Genomic DNA, 15862 nt, shown 5'->3' with positions numbered 1-15862 from the left:
CTTGTGTACACATTCTCGTGATAGCTCTCACTGAGCTAGCACAAGTATAAACAGTAGTGCAGCTGCAGTGCAGTGGCAGCACCATGCTAGCTACTCCAGTACATGAACCACCAGGGCATGTAATCAGGCCCGCTAGCATGTGCCACCACTGCCACTGCCTGTGCTACAGCAGCTACACTACTATTTTTAACATGCTTGCTCAGATGAGAGCTAGCATCACAACCCTAAGCTCATAGCGTAGATGTAGCCTGAAGGACAAGTAGAAGGACAAAATGGGAAAACAATATAATTAACCAAAACAAAAAGCATGTAGAAGCCTTACCTGCATGATCCAGCACAGGGCTATTGGCACCCCAGGTTTGGTACAACGAAGCAAGGTCCTTTGGAATGTAGGTCTTAAAAAAAATGTCCAAACGTTTCTCGTGCCCCTCTGATGCTGGTTCTTGTTTGATGGAGTGTAAAGCTGGAGAAGCTCCTGCTGTGCTAGGCTGAGGCTGCATTAGTGGACTCGCTCTTGTTCCTGTTGTGCAGTTTGCCAATGTCCTCATCTCATTCCCAGCCTTGGTGTGAGATTCCCATTGAGGCACTGACGGATCTTCATGTTTAGTGTACTGCTCAGTTTTACACAGAGGGTGATACTGAGGCGGTGGGTTGAATTTGGCTTTTATTGGGTCAGATGCACAGTGCTTACTTGAAGGGTGAAAACCAGCACTTCCTTGGGGAATCATATACTTCTCTACCTGTTTACTGTTGGCAGGCTGTGAGGTGGGCCTTGATACGACTGTCTGGGTGGGTGTTAGGCTTCTGCTAAAGCTTCCCCCTTGCATCAGTTTGGAGTTTACTTCATATTTAGCTTTAAGCTGAGGCTTTTGTGCTGCTATGCTGTGCTGCTCCTGGGTATGGTTTGATTTGGGCTGCCTGTACCCATCAAGACCTGATGACCATGAACCGCAGTGGCCAAACGAATGGCTGTCCTTAGACTGATGCATACTACCAGGCTTTGTAGTCATCCCAACAGGGGAAGAATTGCTTTTGGATCCTGGCAACGCACTTGGAACTTGAGTGCGTGTAAACCTGGCAACAGGCAAAGGTGGGCATTCTTTACCACCAAGGGATGGAGGAGGACCAGTGCGTCCACTTCTTGCCAGAAAAACCAAGTTGTTTTTTATACTCTTGAATCCATTTTGTTGAATCCATGGTGGAGCCATCGAGTTACAGCTGACTTTGTGCCAAATTTTTTTGTGCATCCACAGGACTTCAGGGTAATAGGTCTTATGATTGCAGTAAGGACATGGGTGGACAATCAAATCAGCCTGCAAAGATGAGGTAAAACCCTTATTGCATGAATCAGCCCTCGTTGATTTTTCACTTAAATCTAGTGGAACCATTTCTTGTGCCTCTCTCCCTTTTTCGAGAACAGGGTGCTCCCTGCACAAGTCTGAGAAATTTTCTTTAGGGTGACTAGCCTGCTTTTCCAATGAGGTTTTCAAGTCTACTACCACATCTAAAGATGTCTGGCCCACTCCTGAAGCAAAGTCAGCAGTACTACTGGAGCAAGGAAGCTCTTGTATAGGTTGAAATGCTGGCATCTTTAAGTCTGAAGAATTTCTCTGAGCTTCATACTTTGGAAAAGGCCGTTTGATATTGTTTTCCAGGGTAGATACCAAAGTTGATAACTCTGGTTTAGATTCATTGGCATCTTTTTCTCTGGCATTGTCACTTCCAAATTTAGGAAGCTCTTCTACCTGAGATGTTACCATTGCCCCCTCTTCAGAAAAACTGCAGTGGTATGGCTTTTTACCTGAACAGGACAATCAAAAAACAAAATTAGCAACTTATGTCAAAACCAAGAAATCAAATTCAAGATTAAAATAAGATACACAGACACAGAGAGACGGGGGGGAGGGAGGGAAGCAAACTTGAGGCAGTTATTCTGTTATTAAGTGTTCTATAAACTAAATGTATTATAAAACCAAGAAAATCATTGTAATAAGACACAATAGCTCAATTTACTTTGAAAGCATCACTCTGAAGTTTGGATAAACTATCTAATGGTGCATGTTCATGACATTTTAAAAGGAAGAACAATTTGATAATCCAAACTTGTTAAAATTCAGAGAGTGAGAGAAAGATAAACAAATATGCAGCCATTTAATGCTTTAACAAAAATAAAGATAATGGACCCAGATAAGACTGAACTAGTTAAAGGTCTGTCACTGTTTCCATTACAAGCCTCTATTTTCAAAGGGTTTATAACTCAGCCATAAAAATCGGCTCCACACTGAAACCTAGCATATAAAGGTCTTATATAAGTACTGCAGCACATATGGCATATACCATAAATCCTTCTCTTAACAGAGACCTTTGCAATACCCAGGTATAATAGGATGAGGTAAAGACAGCCTACATTCTGAATTTCCTGGGTTTTGTCAGTTTAAAAGAAAATGCAACTTTATTTTAACATAGTTTTATGTTTGTGTTGAATTTTAGGTATGCTTGTGGCTGCTGAATTTGCTGATCGGTATGGATGCCTAAAATACCTAACTAAAACAGGATTTTCAATTTTCTGTTTTCTCTTTCCTTTTTTCCATTCTTCCTCCCATCCTCAGACATGCAACGAAAGTAATATTTTATCTAAGATATAGTTCAGAAATGGAACATAGTTGGTAGATTTTATAGAAGTTCAGGGGAAAAACAGCATGATTAGATTACTTAGAATGTTCCTAAACTCCAATAGTTCTCAAAATGCTTATCTTTAAGAGCTACTGATAAAGTCTTTGAATCCCTCCAAATCAGTTCACAATCAATTCCACAGAGGTTTTCATCACAGCAGTAATGCTTACTTCACTGAATCCATTTAACATGTAACAGAATTGAGTCATCTGACAAACTTTCAGTTTCAATTAACATGGAGTTAATGAGCCACTGTTAGGCAAGTGTAAGGGGACCATGTTCCATCTAAAATGTCAACAATCCAAAGTGATCACCATAACTGGGGGAGTAGTGAAGATGGGGAATGAGTGAGCTGTTCTATAGTTGTATATCCTCTCACATCAACTCATAAAAGCCAATGTTTTAGAAAATCAAGCACTGTTGTTTAATATAACATTGGCGCCATAGGCATTATTCTAAACTTGCACAATGTAAAAAGTATGTTTTAGGCTGAAGTTTCATTGCAAATAAAGTCTATTTAGCCTCAACTTTAATTCAGGCAAAAAGTCTTAAGCTTTTGTTAATTCAGTGTAATTAGGTTAAAAATAACCCATAGATTTGCAATTTTATAAAGGTTGAATGCTCACTCTGTTAAGATAATTTTTCTTTCAAATTCTCAAAGGGATAAAGTCTGAAAAAAAACTTGTTTTTCCTGTGTTACAGGGAAGGAAGGCCTTCTGAAAGCACATGAACAACACAACCAGCTAAATGTATAATTTGAAACAAAGACACTGCTGCAGGAATGTAATTTGACACTGCACATCTGTGTTATTTTCAAAGCACATCTGTCAAATATTTGTGAACTAGATCTTAGGCTTCCAAATGGTGAAGTCCTTTGACCAACACGCTAAATAATAAATTAAAGTAAATAATAAAACATTGAATTGTAGCGATAAACAATAGAGACTGCACCAGCCTAATGGCCAGGTTGAACGCAACATACAGTAAGTAAGGGGTTCAAGACAGACTGGAACTGTTGCTCAATGGGACTGTGGAGTTGGGAAACACTGGCTGCCACTGAATCTGAAATGGATTAGGATGCTAAATGGACACGTGGGGTAGAAGCCCATTACTACTCCGAAGCTCTGTGCTCGTCTGATACTTCTTGGACTTGATCTCACTTTGGCACAACTTGTACACCTGGGTATGCCAGCAAAGGTTATGGAGTTGAACTAGCATTGGAGTAGTGATATACTCAATGTAGGATTGGACTTGGGAAAGCAGAAGGAGCCTGGGAACAAGGGGAAAAGTTAGCTTTTCCAAACCACCTAACAACAAATGGTACAGATACAGGGATGGGAGCTCTGGTGTAGGCTGTTGATCTTTCTATCCACACTAGAGCAGCTTAGCTACCAGGGAAAGAGGATTGTCTGGGTGAGAAATGCAGCGCAGAATGAAGAAATACATTAAATCATTTATACACTAACTAATGCACAGTTAAGTCAGCACCTCGGGTAGGAAATGTTCTTTGGCATACAGAATGGTACACCAGGAGGTAAAGAGAAGACTCTGAGGGGCTGATCCTCAGCTGCTGTAAAGGGTCATAGCTCCAAAACACCACTGAAGAGCTTCTCCTAAACATTCCAATTATTCATATTTTCACTAAAAGAATCCCACTAACTCACAAGATGTCTCTAAAATCTTGCAAACTAGGTCAGCTCAGCTGGACCCACAGTTCTGTGCTCACCAGCCTTTGAATAGAAGCCCATTCAGAAGAAGGCACTTTGCTTGACATGAAAATTTCAGTACTCCAGGAAGCCACTCTTGCCATCAATCACTGGCAATCAGAGCAGGCCTGCTTATTCGGCATTGTCATGGGAGAGACGATCAGGAAAGTGCACAGGCGAGGAGCAAAAAGACCACAAAAGGCGATACAGAAAAAGAAAAGGTGTGCGTGTGTTTATAAGAGAGAGAACCAGAAAGGAGGAGTCTGATTATTTTTTAAGCCTGAAAATAAAGTATAACTATGAAAAATCCAGGACAAAGCTTATTTTTAGGACCCTAGTAACTGGCATATTGCATCATAGCTGTGGCTCATCTGATCCAGAATCCTTTCTCTGGTATTGACTGGTAAAAGCAGCTTAAGAAGATGATGCAAAAAAATAAAAATTAAAAAAAAAAATAAAACCCATAATGGACGATTACAGAATACACTACCCATTGGTGAAATTTCTTTCTGATTCCAGACAGCTAGTGGTTGGTCTGTGCCTGGAAGCAGGAAGGTTCATATCACTCATCCATTTAAATACTAACTAATAAAACTGTGAATGTTACTATTCATATAACTGTCTAAATCTTTTTAAAATGCTGCTTTGTCTTGGCCTCAATACTATGTTGTAGCAATGAGTTCCAGAGGTTTATTATGCAGAGGTAAAACAAGGCATGCCAGCCCACACTGCTTTATGATGTATGATCCTTTGCAAGATGATTACAAAGCATAGTATTTAACTGGTCTTTGTAGCTTCTTTTTGGATACAATTTAACTGAGATTCAACACTACATAAGGGATATCCTCAATATGCAGGATGGATGGATATGTTAGGCAAAATACCAGCAGCACCTTTAACAGGTTGGCTCAGGAGCATTTCCATAAGCCAAAATCTATGCCATATATAGACAATGTTTTGCCACTATTCACATGCATGTCCAAAAGATACTTCGGGTCAGTGCAAAGCAAAACACAGCTGTGACATTGTTCTAATCCCCAGACTACTTCTCACCGGCTCTTCGGCTACTAATATTCAGATTAAACTGCAACCCTGCAAACACACGTAACCAATCAGAAGTGAGTCATGGCCTATTCTTCCTCTGTACATAGGTATATAGAAGACAGTATTTGATCTAGTAACAGCTGTAAAACAAAAATTTAATATTTTTGCCTGCTCCCCAGCCCCCCTACCCCAACTGAAACAGGGTACTAACTATTTCCTTAAATCACTGGTATAAAATATTGCTTTAGTCAGTGCAACGCAGGCATAACTGTTACAAGAAATGTTTGAGATTTTATTACGGCCTGGTCAAAGCAAAAAGCCATGAATGGGATGCCTTTGGGATGATCCTGAGGGACTATAATTCACATTTGCCATAGAAACATTTCTTGGCATAGCAGTCCTTCATTTTCTTTTTTCCCTCCACCCACCTCTTTCTCATTTTTATCTTAAGTCATTCTTTCTTAGTCAAACAAACTATCTCATCTGCTGTACCTAAAAGGACTTTTTGCACTACAAAGCATCACACTAGTGCTACAGTTTTGTCTGTCATTGTTAGCTGGCCAGCAACCGGAGAGGAAGGATTCTGTATGGAGCAGCTGGTAGGTGGCTGCGGATATTATCTCACGCCCTCAGCTTAGGCACAATTTAAAATATTGATGACATCACAGACCACTGGAGAGTAAAGCAGGAATGCATGAAACACTTTACTTTATGGGAATTCAAGGTCTAGCAATATAAGAACACTCTGGGATTAGAATGGTTCTCCAGGAATATATCATTTATAATTGCCATTGCCTGTGCTCCATTATGCATCCTACACAAGTGGATGGAAAAAACACAAACACACACACCTTATTCCCTCCCCAACTCTGCTCCCTACCAAACCAATATTCAGAACGGGTTGTACATCTGTTTTAACTCACAGGGTTTCTTGTAAAATGAGGAAAAGCCTCCGAAACCAGGCTAAAAATCTGAAGATAATGGAACCACGATCAATATGAAGCACGTGTTTCTAAAGAACTGAACTAGTTAGATAAAGTTGATTGCTTTTTCGGATAGCATTTCAAAATTTGGTGATGAAGAAAAGAGGTAAATGTAATGTATTTAGATTTTAGTAAAGCATCTGATACAGAGTCTCACTTGGATATGAACACTATCACATAATTTGAAATTTGGCTGAAGACAAATGATAATGATAAAAGGCCAAGTATCTAGTTTTGAGAAAGTATCTAGATGTGATACTGTAAAGAGCTGTGTGAGGTCCTATTTCATTCAATATTTTCATTAATGAGCCAGAAGTGACACTAAACAACACGTTAAATTAAAATTTCAGGTTAAATCAATTTTTTTCAATAGATTCTTAGTTTAAAAAGCCAGAAGGGACCACTGTGATCATCTAGTCTGACCTGCTCTATAACACAGGCCATAGAACTTCACCATATTAATTCCTAGAGTCGATCTTTTAGGAAAACATCCAATATTGGGTTTTAAAACTGGCAGTGATGGAGAATCCACCACAACCCTCGTAAATTGTTTTAAAATTTGGAGGAGTTGCAAAAACCAATGCAAACAGGGAAAAAAAGCAATGGACTGAGAGAGAATAAAAACATGGGCTGAAATTAATAAAATGAGATTCAGCTCAGAAAAAATGCAATCTAAGACATGTGAGGGAAAATTACCCAAAAACCAGATGGCCAGTGGAAGGGACAAATCTGGAAAGCACTGATCCTGAAAAGATAGATGTAATAGTGGACCTCAAATTAGACATGAGTTTGCAATACACATTTCTTCAGCCTAGCCTTCACAAATAACAGCATCCGATAACAACCACAAAAAATATATTCCCCGTAGGCAGAAGGTGCTGCATGAGACACATTAGTAATGTTGCTTAACGCATCACCCCAATGTTTAGATATCATGGTGATGGGCACATTATAATCCCCTAAGTAGAATATAATAGAATGGGATATGGCAGCAAAAAAGTGAATACAATTTTGGGCTGCAGACACAGACGCATCACATCTTGGGACAGGATGGCACAATTATCTTTTTCTACATCACTCTAGTTACTGTACATGGAATATGGTACACAGTACTGGACAGCACTCTACTAGGAAAATACTGACAATCTGGAGGGAGTTCAGAGAACCGCAACAAAATAATTAGGGGGCTCGAGGAAAGGATTTAAGAAGAAAGATTAAAAGAGTTAAGTACATATAGCTTGGCTAACTGATGGCTAAAAGGGGATATACTAACAGTTTAGGCAGGCAGATAGACTGGATGGCCTGCTAGGCCTTTCCCATCTCTTTGCAAAACAAGTCAAAAACCTTAAAAAGCTAATATCTACAGACCGGAACTGCATTGGAGACAGATGCTAAAACAGGTATAGACTCATTCTGATCTTTTCATGCATATTTACCCAACACGTCATCAGACTTGCTTTCTTATAGAGCATAAGACAATCTGCCATTTGGGTCCCATGATCCTACTTAGCAGTAGGTTTGTTCTGCAGGTTTGACTAGGCTGTCATCAGGGATGTGTTTTCTTACATAAATGTGTTCCCTGTTGCAGAGGGTGCTATTCCACCTGCATAGTATCTGCCTTCTCTTCCTGTTTGTACCATCTCTAACCTCTCCTCTGCTATCCTCTCTTTCAGAGCTTAAATGCAACAGTCATTAGTGAGTGGGCGCAAGCAGAAGAGGCAGCTCCTCAGCAGGAGCGGCGCCAGGGTTTTTGCCACCCTAGGCGGCAGCGTTCCTCCACAGTGATCGGCGGCAGCTCCTCCTTTGAAGCTGTGTTCTCGGCGGCGGCGGTCCTTCCGCTCCGGGTCTTTGGGGCACTTCGGCGGCAGGTCCTGGAGCAAGTGAAGGACCCGCCACCAAATTTCCGCCGAAGACCCGGAGCGGAAGAAGCCCCCGCCACCGAAATTCCGCAGAGGGCGGCGAAATGCCGCCCCGCACATCCTGCCGCCCTAGGCGACCGCCTAGGGTCACCTAGTGGAAGCGCCGGCCCTGCTCCTCAGTACCTCACTTGTCTTTCTAGCAATGATATCAGACCACTGCCCTCTCTAGCATACTGGTAGAGGGGTGGGAGACAGTATTGCACTGTGTAGAATGTAAAATGTGGCTTTTCTTTCCTATCTGCTTCTCTCTCTAGGGCCAGAGAAGGCAGAGGAAAAAGAGAAGGAGACAGCATGGTACTGAGGGGAAAAAAGCTACAGCGATGTAAAAAGATAGGTCTGTTGAGGCCTACTCAATATCTACTTGAGCTTAAATACAAAGGCCTCTCATTTCCAAAACAAAATGTAGGACAGTTTGCAAGGGAAAGTCATAACTTCAAACAGTGACATGTTTTCTCCTCAGAATTATTTCATTTTTTTTTTTTTAACTCTAAGAGGCAACATACTTCAAGAATACCATGTGTGTTTAATTTGCATAAATATAACCTCTATTCCTTGTTGTTGAGATGCTGCTAAAACTTCAAAATTATTTATAAACTCTTTTAAATGTGCTTCCAGAACTGCTCTTCACTTTTTTCGGATTCTCTTTAATAATCAACTGCTAGGCCAACTTTTGAACTTGGACTACACCATTGCTTCCAACAGTAATGTAGGTTAATGAAGTTGTGTGATTTCACAGTAAGTTTTTTGGACCCAAATATCTTATCTGGTGGTGGCCAAAGTGTAGTCAGACAGACATCTATTACCAGTAGAGCCCTGCACGGATACCAAATTTATATCCATGGATATAAAGTGGATATCCGAGGAGCTGCAGGGCTCTACCGGGAACGGCAGCAGTAAAAGCAGCCACACATCTGGCCACCACTCGCAAGAGCCAGCATCCCACGTGGGCAGCTCCTTCAGCATAGCTATACCGCCCCAGCCCCGCCCACTGGGGCAAGCACCAGCCTTAGTGTTTTGCATGCTCCCAAACTAGTGAGACCAGGGACAGCTGCCGCTGAGCCTGGTGCCCGCCCCAGTGGGCAGGACTTGGGATGGTACAGCCACACTGGATGAGCTGCCCTTGCTCTCTGAGCAAGAGAGGGCTAAAGGCTGGGGAATGATGAAGGGGTGAGCGCACCAATGTCTCAGGTGAGGGCTAGAAACAAACCTGAAAAGGAAGCTCTGGCAGAGGGCTAGGTGGCTCCTTTAGGATGCGGAAAACAGAAGACTGCAGGAGACTCTGAGACTTCTGGGACTAAAAGACTCCAGCCAGGTAAGGCCGGGAGCGGCCTGCCAAAAGCAGGGTAGAACCAGAGTGAGGCTGGAAGGCTTGGATCCTCTCCTGGGTAAAGGGGAGAAGCCCCAGGATTGACTGAGACGCCAGGGGGGGAAAAGACTCCAGGTGGGAAGGCTGGGGAGGGGCCCAGGAGAGAAAAGGACTCTTTTCCAGGTGAAGGGGAGAAGCCCCATGACTAAACATTGTTATGAATAATATATAAATGAATACATAAATAAATTAGACCATAAGGGAAATGTTTTAAGGACTCTGGACTGGTGGAGTTTATTTACAGAGCCCCGAAGAGGGGAAACTGAGGTAGGGCACCACAGTGCCATTCCTAGCCACGTGGGAGGCAACTGAACCTTTGCAGGGACAAAGTTTGGACTTGACCTTATATAGGGACGCAGACTTACAAGGGCCTGGTCCACACTACCCCCCCACTTCGGACTAAGGTACGCAAATTCAGCTACGTTAATAACGTAGCTGAATTCGAAGTACCTTAGTCCGAACTTACCGCGGGTCCAGACACGGCAGGAAGGCTCCCCCATCGATGCCGTGTACTCCTCTCGGCGAGCTGGAGTACCGGCGTCGACGGCGAGCACTTCCGGGATCGATCCGGGATCGATTTATCGTGTCTAAACCAGACGCGATAAATCAATCCCAGAACATCGATTGCCTGCCGCCGGACCCTCCGGTAAGTGTAGACGTACCCAAGGACTAAACTGGAGTCCTCACACAGTGCTGGAATGACTGTACTAGCAGTTAATAGGGTAGTATTGAGCTGTACAAGCAACAGGATTAACCAACCCCTCACCCACCCCCACTTCCTTCTTGTACTAATTTTAGAAGTGACACTTAATGGCTAACTTTTTTGGCTGTTAAGTCTTTATACTGCATAAATTGACCATAGTTCTTGAGATTCAGGCCTTTACTGATACACAGTTTGGTCAGTCTGCTTCAGCAGACTTGACTCACTAATGCACTCATTTTCACGGGGTGATGGCAATGTAAACTGGAATAACAATCTGAGGAATCAGAGCTCAGGAATCTAAGAACAAGTTCCAACTGTTCCACTCAGCCACATATTCCCTGATTATCTAGTTGTGAAATAGGACTTTCTATTTTACACCACACTGGCTTTTCCTTATTACGTTTCATTGATATCTCTCTAACTGGGGCTACTGGTTGGGGATGTTGCCTCTGTGTTTTACTACAGTAGTTGAGAATTTGAAGAATGTCTTTTTGTTTTTGTTTTTTTTGTTACAGCCAAAGATTAGTTAAAATACAAGTGTGTTTTTATTTGTAGCAAATGTGGAGACATGGGTAATGGGTACATTTCTTTTATATTTCTTAGTATAAACATGTTAGGATAATATTTTTGAGCATATTCCTGCCAACTTGCTGCCTTTTAATTCTTGTTTTACTGATTGTTTATGGTCTCCAGTGGTACCTTGGACTGTTTACTCAGATTTCCTGAATTGACTTCTTATTTACTTTTTAATCTCATGATTGAAAACTTCAGTGCAAGAAGACATGAAAATTACTGGCCACTTTAACCTGAATACTTCTTGTAAAGGGCCTGGACAAAGAAAACCAATGCTTCTACAGGTACAGAGAAAAAAGAAATACATGTTTTGTATTGACATTTCTTGGGCGGGGGGGTGGGGTGGGGGGGGTAGAATAGTTATCTGCACAATACAATTTGAAGTCTTTTTGTAATCTTTCTGTGACACAATTTAGCTTCCTTATTTCTACTCTTCCCATCTCAAAGTAGGTTGTACTATCGCACTTGCCATGAGGATTAAATGAATGATGCTTGGAGCTCTGAATTCCACATTTATTAGGACCACATTATTTCCAGTTGTGTTTCTTGAACATTTTTTTTCATAATTTCCCCTCACTCTCTGAAGGATAACGCAAAATTTATTCCAAAGGGCCATTTGTTTTATTTTATAATTTTATACTCTGCAACTTCCAGCTTCACCCACAAACTGCACTTTTTATTCTTGCTGTCAAACACTTTAAATATTGCATTACCCAAGTTCTGTGGTAACCATAGCCCCAGTACATGAATGGCTAAACGACCCATTATATTGTTCACTTCACTTTCTCAACAGAACTGTGAAACATTCCACAAGATGAATGAGAAAATGCCAACGGAATTCACAACTCATAACGTTCTTGATTCTGAATTTGACTAATCTCTCCAGCATTGTCTGGGAGGACACCTGCTGCTTGTGAAAATAAAACCTACTGAGCTCTTACAATCTGGGCAGCAGAAAACACGAATAGGCAACCAGCAGACTAATTCAATAAAGTTTGTTCAATTCTAGGCTGCACATGGAGATTTTTTTTTCAGAGATGCTAGGTGTATGAGGCTTGCATCTTGGTAAAAATCTGAAAGGCCTCAGAACTGATTGGAAAACATTGATAACAAATATTTAATTCAAACTTGCCATTCTAAGGTAAAATGAGATCAGTTATATTACACCATACAAAAGAATACCTTCCACAAGGTATTCCCTAGCTCAGTAAGACCACAGATTACTTTGCATAGACATAACACTTTAGTTATGTCACACTTAACGGGTCACCTTTGTAAAAGGATCCTGAAACTGGCATCCAATTTTGTGGCACAATTAACTGTCGACATAAATGGTACCAGGTTGATCTGCTTTTCAGGCATAATAAGATGGTTTGCACTTTGCAATTAAGTGTGGGTGTAAAATTCAGCAGGCTAAAGAGAGAGGATGATGCCCAGGTACCAGGAGGAATAAAGAAATGGATATGGTGTTGACTGTGTGTGTTGATGGATATTTGTATATACATTTCCTTATGGAATATTTTGCTTAGCTATCTAGGGGACTGACCCTCCAGGCTTCCAAAGACAAAACTCCAGAGGCTTTCAGGAGAAACCCTACATACAGTAAGCTCTACTCTCTCCCTACATAATAGCTTCCTTATTACTGTCACCTTCAAAGACCCATCCAAAGGGCCTCATCCAATCTGGCAACCTTTATGCTGAGGCCCCAGAGCAGTGGTTCTCAACCTACAGCCCAATCAGCACACAGCTGTGGCCCATGTAACACCCTCAGGGTCATAAAGGTAGTATTGGATGGGGCCTAAAATGATAAATAGGTTGAGAACCACTGCCCCAGAGCCTCCTATTTTCAAGGTAGTATGTTCTGGGGTTCTATGTCCTAGAAATTGCTGGCACTGTGTCCAGCAGAGAGGCTGGGTAGAGTTTTATGTTCATGAGTTATAGCTGAGTGTGTTACTCAGGTTGAATGGTGAACTGGCCTCAGCTGGCTACACTGCCCCCATAGACTGCAGGGATCTCTACGTTTTTATTTTTATGCAGTATCTGTGTCCATGCCTTTAATTACGTTTTTAAACCATGATGCTTAGAAAATCCATGTAGATAGGGAAATGGACGGCTCAGAGAACTGGTAATGAGATACCAGCCCTTTCACCTCTGTCACTAGTCTAGGGTAGGTGATGAATTAGAATCATCACATGGCAGCAGTTGAGTGACCTGTGTATTTATTTATAGACATATCTATGGCTTACTATTATAGTATGGGAGCACCTCACCAACAGTGCCCTCTCAATTGCACTAGTGAAAAGTGAGGCACAGAGAGATTAAGTGACTTGTCCACCAAGATTCCTGATTTTTAGTCCTGGGCCTTAACTTCAGACCAGCCTTCCTTGATCCCTAGAGTAAACCTCAGGGCAGAAACCACCACTACAGCTGATACAAATTGGCACCTTGTTGACAGTCTCAGGAAAGAGCCCAAAGACTCAATGAGTATGGAATCTTAACTACATCTCACCCCTAGATGTGTCCCTCCAGGTCAGAGCTGAGGCACATTGTCAATATAAACTGTAAGTTCCCCATGGCATGAACCATTTCTCCTTCTATCTCTTCACAGTACTGAGCCCAGTGAAGGTGCTTAACAAGTAAACAATAAATATAGCAACCGTGGGCAAAATAGAGATACAATAGGAATACATATATACATCACGAATACAAATATACTCTTAGATATTTTGCTAGACAAAATAAAACTGTATGATCTGACATTGCCTTAAATTTTCCTGATCACAGACACTGTAAGAACATGTACAGGATATCAAATATACCACACGGTCAGGCAAATAAGTTAATGCCCTCTAAAAATAAAAGTGATTAGGCAAGACCATAGCAATCTGACCCTAATACAGTTTAGAGGCAATTCCACAGCTACCAGAAATACCGTATAAAATTATGAAGCTGGTCCCAAACCTAAGCACAATACTTCTCCATTTTGCAGCAGCTAGGTAGGCCTTTGTGTTTGGCCCTGCTCATTAGCTTTGGTGTAGATAAGGAGGAGAAAGAAAGGGCATAGGATCAATAACACAGCAGGATGCACATCTAAATTAGCGGCGGGGTTTGGTTTGGTTTTATAATTCAGGCATGGAAAGAAAAATCCATTTTGTGTAGATGCATAAAAAAATGTTTGCAGTGGAGATGGAAAATGATGACTCAATTTTTGTTTTAATAAGCGGCTGCCTGCCTGTGTAGGCACTCCAAACAGAGAACCAACACTGGTAAATCTTCTTGGTGCCAACACTCAGACATGCCAGAATCTTGGCTACTTCACCACCACCTGTTCTCCTTCCCTACAATGTACACCTCTACCCCGATATAACGCGATATAACACGAATTCAGATATAACGCGGTAAAGCAGTGCTCGGGGGGGGGGGCGGGGCTGCGCACTCCGGCAGATCAAAGCAAGTTCGGTATAACACGGTTTCACCTATAACGCGGTAAGATTTTTTGGCTCCCGAGGACAGCGTTATATTGGGGTAGAGGTGTATTATTAAATTAATGAGGCTTTCCAAGCCAGGAGTGTGGAAAGACTGATAAAATGCTTAATTCTTGCTACCAGAAGCCAAGGGCATTACAGAATTGACAAAACCAAACCACTTTTAGAGGGAAGTAGTAGGCATGCTGCCAAAAGGTCTCGAGACCATTATTTCTGCTTCTTTTCTGCCTGGAAATAAGGGGCTTTGACAGGAAAGGAACCAAGGCAGTCAGAACCATGACAGGGCAGCTGGTGGATAGCAAGGATGGCAGACTTTTGGAGCCAAATATAACAAGCAACAGCAATATCGGTTGTAGGCTCCACTGGGTACAAGACATGACAGCCATTTTAGGCCAGTGGATGATATCCATTGTCAATGCAGCACCATGATGGAGTGTAATGACTGAAGAGGATCAAAGCAATAAGATGAAATGACAATTCATGTTAAAAAGCATCTCTAAAAATTTAAGTCCTTCAGGTAGCTCTAAGAACAGTGAGTCTCCAAAGAGCCAAAGCAAGGCAGCAACTGGAAGAATGAGTCAAGAAATACTAAAGAACCGGAACGGGGAGGTCAGTAACCACACCAAAAAGCAGCCAAATCCCAAGTGGCCAAAGAGGAGAAGAAAGGAAACCTTGAAGCCCAGAAAGAGAAGATGAGGCAAGAAGTAGGGGAGAATTCAAACTACAATTTTCTACATTCTTGCTTTTAGAACCCTATGGGCTGAGCTATCCCTACTGAAGATAGTGTCAAGCTTCCTGGGTCATGGTCATGCACACATTTTTCCTGCATAGAGCACAATACAGCCCAAACTTATACAAAATAGGATGTAAGTGAGCTTGGTGCTGGTGAAAGATGTCAGGTTGAGAAACCTGGAAAAACAAGTCCTTTATCCACAGGACAACACAGACAGTCCACACGGCCCCACCAAATGTATCTCAACTTTGAGCAAGAAGAACCAATAGGTGTCAAAGTTGTATTTCAGGCTGCATGCTGACTAAATTTGTGTTACTATGTTTGTGTCTTGTGTCTTCTACAGCACTAAGCAAACTAATACAGACCCTGCCCCTGAGGCACTCACTGGGTATGCCTATAGGGCAATCATAGCTAGATCTAGCTAGCTTTGATCAGGGGCGGCTCTATGTTTTTTGCCGCCCCAAGCACGGCAGTCAGGCGGCCTTCGGCAGCATGCCTGCGGGCGGTCCGCAGTCACGTGGATTCGGTAGAGTTTCTGCGGGTGATCTGCCGGTCCCGCGGCTTCGGCGTACCGGCTACCGAATTACCGCCGAAACCACGGGACCGGCAGACCTCCTGCAGGCACGCCGCCGAAGGCCACCTGACTGCCACCCTCCCAGCGACCAGCAGGCTGCCCC

General features: G+C 42.2%; 1 protein-coding gene across 4 annotated transcripts in view; it reads right to left on the bottom strand.

Annotated features, from left to right (window-relative positions):
* Positions 1-15862, bottom strand: part of ZNF516 (zinc finger protein 516) — a 131298-nt gene that overhangs the window by 16433 nt on the left and 99003 nt on the right. For all 4 annotated transcript variants that reach the window (XM_024212129.2, XM_024212144.2, XM_024212138.2 and 1 more), the window contains one exon: positions 323-1801. In XM_024212129.2, coding sequence (XP_024067897.1) covers positions 323-1801 — 1479 coding nt within the window. The remainder of the gene's footprint in view (positions 1-322; positions 1802-15862) is intronic.

The sequence above is a fragment of the Terrapene carolina genome, unplaced genomic scaffold (genome assembly GCF_002925995.2).
Source record: "Terrapene carolina triunguis isolate 2854851 unplaced genomic scaffold, T_m_triunguis-2.0 Scaffold58, whole genome shotgun sequence".
NCBI lineage: Eukaryota > Metazoa > Chordata > Testudines > Emydidae > Terrapene > Terrapene triunguis.
Note: the sequence above shows the minus strand (reverse complement) of the source record. Positions and strands in the feature narration are given on the sequence as shown.